This window comes from Phoenix dactylifera, chromosome 6 (assembly GCF_051530095.1).
Source record: "Phoenix dactylifera cultivar Ajwa chromosome 6, Ajwa_hap1_PhDact_Kaust_v1.1, whole genome shotgun sequence".
Lineage (NCBI taxonomy): Eukaryota > Viridiplantae > Streptophyta > Magnoliopsida > Arecales > Arecaceae > Phoenix > Phoenix dactylifera.
This window is the reverse complement of record NC_143195.1, coordinates 34,280,305-34,290,693: the sequence shown is the minus strand read 5'-3', so window position 1 is coordinate 34,290,693 and position 10,389 is coordinate 34,280,305. Positions and strand designations below refer to the sequence as shown.

At 41.5% G+C, this 10,389-nt stretch overlaps 1 protein-coding gene across 1 annotated transcript; it reads left to right on the top strand.

The window, feature by feature from the left end:
* Positions 1 to 1,785: 1,785 nt before the first annotated feature.
* On the top strand, positions 1,786 to 8,099 carry LOC103711665 (chaperone protein dnaJ A6-like). Its single transcript, XM_026806435.4, has 8 exons — positions 1,786 to 2,099; positions 2,399 to 2,603; positions 2,824 to 2,989; positions 3,089 to 3,227; positions 6,655 to 6,788; positions 6,866 to 7,008; positions 7,247 to 7,445; positions 7,531 to 8,099. The coding sequence occupies exons 2-8, from the start codon at positions 2,454 to 2,456 to the stop codon at positions 7,848 to 7,850; spliced, it is 1,251 nt and encodes a 416-aa protein (XP_026662236.3). The 5' UTR covers positions 1,786 to 2,099; positions 2,399 to 2,453; the 3' UTR covers positions 7,851 to 8,099.
* Positions 8,100 to 10,389: the final 2,290 nt, after the last annotated feature.

The window sequence follows — 10,389 nt, the reverse complement described above, 5'->3', positions numbered from 1 at the left end:
AATCTTCTTCCACATGCTACTTGTCCCATTACTCGGATCTGGGTTGTATTTTGTTATCTAATATTATGGAAGTACGGTATGTAAGAGTTTAGCAGTTTGGGCCCTTGCCCCCTTATATACACAAAAAATAAAAGAAAAAACTATTTTCAGTCGTAACAGTTTACGCCCGGTCTTATTCTTTTATACTTCACGAGTGTTGGTGGAATCGTAGATGCTTTGGCTACCACCAAAGTGCGTGTGCAACATAGGGCGACACCATCCCACCATCCTTCCCCGGGTAGTTCTAAATACACCCCCCCTATTGCTCAGGACACCCCCCAAAAATTAAAAAAAAATTAAATACTCTCTACACCCCCCCATTTGCTAAGGACACCCCTAAAAAATTAAAAATTCCTAAATTACCCCCACCCTCCCCACCCCCCACCTCCCCACCCCCCGCCTCAGCCTCCTCCTCCTCCCCCCTCCTCATCCTCCTCCTCCCCCTCTTCCCGCCCACCTCTGCCTCCCCCTCATCCCTCTCCCCTCCTCCTCCGCCCCGCCTCTGCCTCCTCCTCCTCCCCCCTCCTCATCCTCCTCCTCCCCCTCCCCCTCTTCCCGCCCACCTCTGCCTCCCCCTCATCCCTCTCCCCTCCTCCTCCGCCTATTCACCCTCCTCCTCCTCCTCTCTCCTCCCTCCTCCTACTCCTCCACCCCTCTACCTCCGCCCCCCATCCCCATCCCCTCTTACTCTGCATCCCCCTCCGCCTTCTCCCCCTTCTTTGCCTCCTCCTCCACCCCCTATTCCTCCCTGCTCCCATTCCTCCTCCTCCTCCTACCCCTCCTCCCCCTTCTCCTCCACCTCCCCCTCCTCCTCCTCCTCCACCTCCCCCTCCTCCAACTACCCCTCCTACCCCTCCCCCCTCCGCCGCCTCCTCCCCACCCTCCTACCCCTCCTCCCCTCCCCTCCGCCGAACAGAAGGATTCTGTTCGGTTGAGGGTTGCCGAACAGAAGCCTTCTGTTCGGCACTGGATCGCCGAACAGAAGCCTTCTGTTCGGTACCGTTCAGCCAAACAGAAGCATTTTGTTCGGCGATCCAGTGCCGAACGGAGTACGAAACGGAGGAGGAGGAAGGGGGGTGTACTGAGAAAATTTCAAGGGCAATATGGTAATTACACTAAAGGTTAGTTTGGGTATTTTTTTTTTAATTTTTGGGGGGTGTCCTGAGCAATAGGGGGGGTGTATTTAGAACTACCCTCCTTCCCCCTCAAGAGAGAGGGAATAAAATTATATAAATACCCTTTTAAAAAATTTAAATTTATATAAATATTTTTTAAAAATTTTATATTTATTTTTTAACCCTCATAAATACTGTTTTTTTTACTAATACAGTTCTCACCCATAATAAAAACCATATTTATTTTAATTAAAAATAAAATAAAATTTTAAAATTATTTTTTATCTCTGCTTTATAAATATTTTTTTATATTTATCTATTAAGAATATTTTAGTTATTTTAATATAAATTGTTAGTTTTCTAAAAGTATTTGAAAGCGTGGGTATATATGTAAAAATAAGAAAAAAATAGCAAAATAAGTGTTTTACGAGGGTATACATGCAAATATTAATTTTAGAAAAATATTTATGCAAATTCGATATTTGGGTGAGTATTCATTAAAAAAATAAAAAAACAAGAAAAACAATAATTGTGCCGTTCTTGTGCATCCACGTCACCAACTTTACCGATACCGCGGATCACCGGACCGCCGGCTGACGTTTACGTTTGCCCTCCTCGTTCAACGAAAGGCAGCGGCCCACGGATTCCGAGGGGCCTGCAAGGAAACCCCCCTAGCACCCTCCCCTGGGGTGACACCACCGTCCGATCCGTCCCATCGGACGGCCACGATCTAACCGCACGCTCCACTCCGCAGCCGCGCTGGGACCGGGGGTCCTACTTAAGTCTCGCCCGCAGCGGATTCTCTCCCCCTCTCCCCGTGAGGCCGTGATTGCTTCTGAGACCTCATCTACCTTTGTTATTCTCACGCCGCCTCCATCGTCCACCGACCACCGATCAATTCCCTATTCCAATCGGGCTAGGGTTTCGTCCCCGATCTCTATTTAGGTAATCTTTCCCGATGTTTTCATGATTTCCCTCTCTCTCTATCTCTCAATAAGATTCTCGAGTAGCAATTCTGTGGAAAGATCTTCTTTTTCTGATTCTACTGGGCAAGTCGACAGGTTTTGAATCTAGTTTTTGTTTTTCCCCTTTATTCTCTCCTAATCTATTTCGAAAGCATTCTGCGAAGGATTTTGGGGTAAGGGTTTCAGGGTTTGGGATTGTTTGCTGTCGTAGATCTCTTGATTTGACGGAATTTCGGAGGAAAAGTTCCTTATATGGATTTGGGATTGTTCGTTGTTTAGTATTTAGAGGCTCGAAAGGAGTTGGAGATCGAGAGGTTGAGAGAGATCGGCAATCATGTTTGGACGTGGTCCGAGGAGAAGCGATAACACCAAGTACTATGAGATTCTCGGTGTTTCGAAACATGCGAGCCCGGATGAGCTGAAGAAGGCTTACAGGAAAGCCGCCATAAAGAACCACCCGGACAAGGGTGGAGATCCGGAAAAGGTAAGCCGATTTCCTCTAGTTTATGCCCTACTTTCTCTCGGAGATTGATGATTATTTGATAGCTTCGAGCCATTAAATCCATGGGAGATTGTAATATGTTCTAGGTTTTAGTAGTCATAATGGCTCGCACATCATGAACCCTAGATATCGGTGCTGGTATTCTCGATGTTTGTTGACACTGCTATCTTTCGTTTGCTTTCTTTTATTGCTATTATATCAGTTTAAGGAGCTGGCTCAAGCATATGAAGTTCTCAGTGATCCTGAAAAGAGAGAAATCTATGATGAATATGGGGAAGATGCGCTTAAAGAGGGAATGGGTGGAGGCGGCACTTCTCACAATCCGTTTGATATATTCGAGCAATTCTTTGGTGGTGGTGCTTTTGGTGGTGAGTGAAAGCACAAACTCAGATTCCTTTGCCTTTTATTTTTTTGAAGCAGGCAATGGTGCTAATCATTTGTATTTTTGTATCATGTTTGATCTAAAGGTGGCAGCTCAAGAGGTCGTAGGCAGAGACGAGGTGAAGATGTTGTTCATTCTCTAAAGGTGTCCCTGGAAGACTTGTATAATGGAACAACCAAGAAGCTTTCATTGTCGAGAAATGTACTGTGTGCAAAGTGCAAAGGGTATATTTCATACAAATTTTATATATTTTGGAATCAATATGTTACTCCCTTAATTATGTGATAGCATTATCAAACTCAATGTAAAAATTAATTGTTAATACTTTGTTCTGGTATATTCTATCGGATTCAAACTTATCAAATATTAATTTTTGTAATATATATTTGTCTAAGTCCAGTCTCTTAATATTGCTGTCAGCCTTTCCATGTAAGGTTATCTGAGATGGATTTTTCACTTTGAATTGTATTTTGTTCTTCTTTCTTTGTCTTTCCTTTAACATGAGGTAGTCATTATTCTATTTTCCATGAAAGTAGCTGCTACTGTTGCCCATAATCTTGCAAAATTTCATGTGACATAAACAGAGTGATATTTTGTTGTAACATGATAGAAATATAATTAAGTGTTTCAGATTGTATCATTTTCTACTATTGCTGAATGAAAAAGAATATCTACAAGTTTCCGACTAGAATCTGCTATATTTTAGGAATATTTTTCAGTTATTTTAGGCTTTTTCTTTGTTTATGCCATAAATATGCAAAATGTGTCAAATATAAACAAGAAGATATGCACACACTAACTATTTATATATTTGCAATTTGTCATCTCCACCTGAAGATTGAGGTCCCTGAAAGTTTAGGGTGGTAAGGATAGTATGCTTGTGCTGATTTTAGGATATCTGTTCTCCACTGTGAAGGTTCCCATGTTTCCTGCTTAAGGGTTTTATCACTGCAAGAGTGCTGGCTTGGCATGGTAGATAAAATGCATTATTGTACCATGCGCTGGTCCAATCCTGGCATGGTAGGTGTGTGATGCCTTGAACTGGCATAGCTGATGCTTTCATCCTTGCTCCTGTCATGCCTATTGGCCATTTTTTATTGTTGCTGAAGATTCTAGTCGGTATTGTGAACATTGTGTAATTATTGAGAAGGGACCTCTCTCTCTCTCTCTCTGTGCGTGCGTGTGTGCACACACGCATGCATGTGTGTATGTATGCGTGTAATGGAGGAGCCTAAATGGACTTACCTGTTGTCTCAAAAGTTTGGCATATCAAATATTGAAAGGATTGCAAGAAACCAAGGCCACGAGAAATATTGCATTTATCATTAAGGTCCTTGAAAAACTACTTTATTTCAACTTGGTCCAGATATAATTTTATAAAGTTTTGTCCTTGCAAAGTTCCCCTGTCATGCAATCTTGGAAGTCTACTTTTAGGTGCATCAATTTTCTTTATAAGGCTGCAACAACTACTCATGGAGATAATCTTACAATCTTGACAGGTTGATCATTTATAGAAGTGGCATTGATCCATCTGGCAGGCATTTAATCCTTCACAGTCCACTTATTATATGCTGGATTGTATATAATTTTGATTATAAGATTTTTCCATTTTCTTGATGATTTGTAATAAGTTCTTGAGGGCAGGAATGCTTCCATTAATTCGGTAACTTGTATTTCTACCGTGAAGATAGATGCGAATAAAGCCCTTCCAAAGGATGAAGTTGTTCGGATTAGTTATAAAGGAAACAAGTTGGGAGGAGAGGATTGGAGAATGATAGATCCATGCGGAAATGAAGATTAGGGACAGCAAGAAGGAAAGCACAAGGAAATGGAAAAAATGTAATTACAAAAGGCTAGTGAAGATAATAAGATGAATTTCCTGTTGGGCTACAGTTTCTTTGTTGGAATGGTCTGATCATATGAATATCATGTATGGAGTCAAGGTCCTGTACCATGGTTAAGATTGGATCCTCAATTTCCATAAAGGCAGAACAGCATTCTTCTTATGTCAAGGAGTAGGAAAAAGGAATGCGACGAGATTGAGCAGAAATCAGATAATGTTACAGAAATTCAAGGAATGATTAAATGGAATAGAAATATTCCCCTTGTGAAAGAGAGATAAATCTGGGTAGAATGGGAATATATGTTCTTCGAGATTAGACCTGTTGTGGCTAGGTTGGTTTGAAAAAGGAAGTTTATACAAAATTCATGAAGACAAAGAGAAGATGAATAACATGACAGTGTAATGTATAAGAGATTAATGTAAAGATAAATTGAGGAAGGATGTTGCATGGGCTATGAGATAAACAGCAGCTTCAAAGGAATATGTGCGCTCACTGGGATGGAAGATATTAGGTAAATGGTGTAGTGGGATGCCATAATAGATAGAAAAGAGGGTGTTTGACAATGGGAAATCACATGGTGTTTAGCCTGATCATGTCTATCTTTTTTATAGACTAACAATGGCATTGAATATTTTGCTCTTGTTATGATAATGTTGATGATACATCATCGATTGTCTCAGTGCACTATACTAGTGGTGCATGTGTAACATTTAAAGGCTATTGTGTTATCGGAGGACATATACCCTAGCTGAATGTACATTGAGTGTAAGCAGATATTTACCTTTGCAGTGGCACCTGGTTTAGCATGCAAAGTAGGAGATATAATTAATGAATAAATATGAGACTTTAATGCCTATTTAGTAACTGGAAGCTGATCATTATATTCTATCCTGTTCCTGAGCTTCTGTATTATGGCGGGACATTGATTTGTCATGCACTTGATGCTTTAAGACTGTTTTTTCGACTGATGATGATGCTGTGCCGCTCGGATAGCTCGGCAGTCAAGAATTGTACATCCTATTAGGTTTGGATTATAGTGTTCAGGATGTAAGTTGGCTGGCTGTGAAATTATGATAAGTAATCTGAATTCAAGCACAATATAAGATGTTTGAAATTCGGACCATAATTGATGCAGCTATTATGATTATCTAAATGAAGAATGGATACAGATTAGGTAGGATTGGCACTTGCATGATTTGGGAACATGAAATGACTCACTGAAATTTGCATTTGCAATTTAATTTTATGGTTGGATCAAATCAATTATTCTATTATTTAAAATTACAATTTAATATTTCAGAACAATTCTTCTTCTTCTTTAAAGAAGGTTCATTAGAATAGATTAATGAATTCACCATGCAAGTGGTAGATTTGATATCTTAAGATAACTTGGAAGCCATGTGACTTGTTGCTGTATATGTGCAACTACTGCTTGTGATTGTAAGCTCATGTGGTTGGGGAATATGTTGAAATTTTGTATGCACATTAGGTTCTTTGCTGCATCATAGTGATGATACTAACGCTTTTTATGCTGCATGCTAATAATTTACTTTATCTGGGGTGGAAGTTGGTGCAACCTGTGCATGCTTAATTTACTTCTTCATGTCCCTATGTGCTATATTCTTTGACTCAGAGCAAGTGCACACACCACGCATGCCCGGCATACTAATGCTTTGATACTTCAAACATGATTTCACATTTAACTGAATACAAAAGTTTTATAAGATAGTCATTACTGTGCTCATTAATATTTGTTTTTCAGTCAATATTTACGATAGTTATTTGTACTTTTTGTTCATCATAACAGAAAGGGCTCAAAGAGCGGGGTATCAGGAAGATGTTATGGATGTCAAGGTACAGGAGTGAGGACGGTAACTAGACAGATTGGACTAGGCATGATTCAACAGATGCAGCATGCTTGTCCTGAATGCAAAGGCTCAGGTGTGGCATATATATACTCTTGGTGCAAGTAAGAATTGTTTGCTTCAGTTTTATCTCCTAAATATACTGTAATGCAGGTGAGGTCATCAGTGATAAAGACAAGTGTCCGCAATGCAAAGGGAACAAGGTTTCCCAGGAGAAGAAAGTATTGGAGGTGCATGTCGAGAAAGGAATGCAACATAGTCAGAAGATTGTATTCCAAGGAGAAGCTGATGAAGCTGTAAGCATGTTTTTTTAAAAAAAAATATAAACTACTATTTTTTTTTTTGGCTGTTCGCTAGGGCATTATGCTGTTACATCTAATGTCAACCTAGTCAGTATTATTTTCTTATACTCTTCGATTTTCTTTTCCTGTACACTGATGCCTGTTGGATAAAGTTTGTTAATCTAACTTGCATGCTATTCTCGGAATTTTCAGATCTCTCTGTTGCCTAATTATATAAAATGCATGTTTGTAGCCTGACACAGTGACAGGAGATATTGTATTTGTGCTGCAACAAAAGGAGCACCCCAAATTTAAGAGGAAATATGATGATCTTTACGTGGAACATACGCTCAGTCTGACCGAGGCACTCTGTGGCTTCCAGTTTGCTCTGACCCATCTTGATGGCAGACAGCTGCTCATTAAGTCAAATCCAGGCGAAGTTGTTAAGCCTGGTATGTTTTTAGTTCTTTTAAACATGAGTTTGATCTAGGCTGATGATTTTCCTTCAACCACTGTATAACTTTGCTCTCCAATCAGGTCAATCTAAAGCAATCAATGATGAGGGAATGCCTCATCATGGTAGACCCTTCATGAGGGGTCGCCTGTACATCCAATTCAATGTTGAATTTCCAGATTCAGGGATGCTCTCTACCGATCAATGCCGCACGCTGGAGACCTTCTTGCCGCCAAGACCTAGCAACCGCTTGTCGGACATGGAGCTGGATGAGTGTGAGGAGACCACTCTATATGATGTCAATATTGAAGAGGAGATGAGGCGAAAGCAGCAGCAGCAGCAGCAAGAAGCCTATGATGAAGACGAAGATGCAGCTCCAAGGGTGCAGTGCGCCCAGCAATAAGTTCACCCTTAGGTCGCCATCCTCTCTCGCAATATGGGTATCTTGGCTTTTCTTTCTTGCTGCATAGGGACTTAAATATTCTCCTGCTTTCCTCTCTATTTAGTATTAATGTACCTGTGAACCATAGGGGTAGTTGGAATCATGGATTGTCTTCTTTTCTGTTGTGATTCTCGTGGAGTGCTACTGGTTGTTGCTTATGTCAACTTTATTGCTTTCCAGACCTTGATTAAATATGACTCGTTCTGGCCATACATGTGCTATAAGCATGGCTGGTCTGTGCCTCGAGAAGGATGCATCATTCTTCCTTTATTTTCTTGTCAAATAATTCATTGTTTATGGTTCTGCCTCTACTTGAGTGGGACCATTTGTGGCGCTCTTCGCTCATGGCCCGTCGTCATTCTCTTTCTATTGAAATAAATTACCATTTCTTGAGTCCCAGGATGAGTCTAAGTGGAGGAAGATTAAAAATCGGAGATGGTTCATCAAGTCGGACCATTCCTGCGTTTTGCTTGGAAGTTTTTTGGGGAAAAAAGTCGGATGAACATAGGTGCTGATGATGCTTATATTCATATTCTACAAGTTCTCTTTTGGGACCGAAAAGTTGGTCAAATGAACTTCTGCTCCTGCTGCCGCTTTGAGCCATGGACACAGATGCTGCTGGGGATGGAGCCTCTAAATCATAGGCGCGTGGCAGATACGTAGCTTTTGGTTCCTTTTCCCCATTTTCTTTTTCTTTTTCAAATCTCCTCTACAAGTTAATTGAAGTGGATTACCCTTCCATCTGGGTGGGTCAAAAGAAATACAGACGATTATGGTTGTTTGGCAGAGTTATGGGTTAGAGAATAGCACAGGAAGTTCGTTGAAGGATGTACCTTCCGTCTGTAGAACTAATGGGAATTCGGTGCAAGGGTTGTGGTACGAGCTCAGCCCGTCCCTCTGTAGAACTAGTGGGAATTCGGTGCATGGCGATTTGGACGGAAGAACGAACGAAGACTGCTGGGGATTAGGTATTGATGTTGTTCGCCGGCATTCGTTATGGCCATTGTAGCTATTCCACTATGTGATTATGGTGGATCGAGCTAATTAGACTAACCACGTATGGGTATGTTTAACGGCTGTATTTATTGGTCCATTTTGCAGTCACTACGGGCAGGAATATCTTCCCTCTTCAGACTGGAAGGCCAAATGTAGGCAGTTTAGCTTAAGAAACTTAGGTTATCTATGTACCATGCCTCGCAGGCACACATCGCGCCCGTACTTCCACCTGCAACATAAAAAATCTTTCTTCAGAACCACACATAAAGTGGTAAAAAAAGAAAAATATAGAAGGTTTGAGAGGGGACTCGCCTTATGCGACCGGTAGGAGAGTGCTTTAATTTCCATGTGGTGGTTGAGTTTTTCTGTCGAATGGGTGATGGGCGGTGAAAGATGAGTGACCGGAGTGCGACAGTGAAAGATGAGTGACCGGAGTGCAAGATTGGCCGAGGAGTCCTCTGGCAGTGAGGATCGGCGCTCTAGACCTACCGAAGGCTCATCGAGTGGCGAGAATCAGCCCTTCCCCCCTTTTTCGGGCTAGCATTAATGAAGAGAGTGTCAGAGGAGGAGAACATTGCCCTTGTCATCCCGATTACGGCCAGAAAAATTTAGAATACTATTTAGTTTTTGGTAGAGGACAAGGCTTCGGGGCCGAATGATTTTTCTTCAATTTTCTTCAGAAGATATTGGGCTATTATTCGATAGGAGGTGATTGCAGTTATCTAGTAGTTTTTTGGGACGATCTTGATGTTTAGGGCCTGAAAGAGGATTTTTATCACACTGATCCTAAAGAGGCAGGATACTATGGAGCCAGGTCACTATAGACTAATCAGCCTGCGTACCACCCTCTATAAAGCCACTATAAAGATCCTAGTATCTAGGCTGAGGAAATTCCTACCTTGGCTCATCAGCCATAAGCAGGAGGCCTTTGTTGGGAGTCACAGCATCTCCGATAATATCTTCATTGTCCAGGAGTTCATATATGATCTCTAGAGAGCCCTATGGCAAAGAAGTTTGATGGGAGTCAAGCTTGACATGAAGAGGGCCTACGATCACATGAGTTGGCATTTTTTGATTCACTCATTGGAGAGCTTTGGTTTTCATGAGGTATGATCAGATGGATTATGAGTTGTATCTAGGCTCCTTCCTTCGTTATCCTAGAGAACAGCACACTTACGCCCTTCTTCAAGTCTATGGTCGGGCTTCGACAAGGTTGTCAACTTTCTCCCTTTTTCTTCATTATATGTGCTAATGCCTTGTCTAGAGCCCTCCAGGCAGCTTTTGTGACTCAGGTCCTTGAGGCCTACACTGTCTTCTGTCTCAATTTCGCATCTCTTTTTTTGCTTCTGTGCTAACTCTCGGGCTATGAGGCAGGATGCACGAGTGATCAAGAGGATCTTGGAGGATGTATAACATTTAGGCAGCAGGTCAACCTAGCCAAGTCAACCATTTATTTTACTTCTAAGATCAAGCTGCGGCTTAGGTCTATCATTAAGGAAGCCTC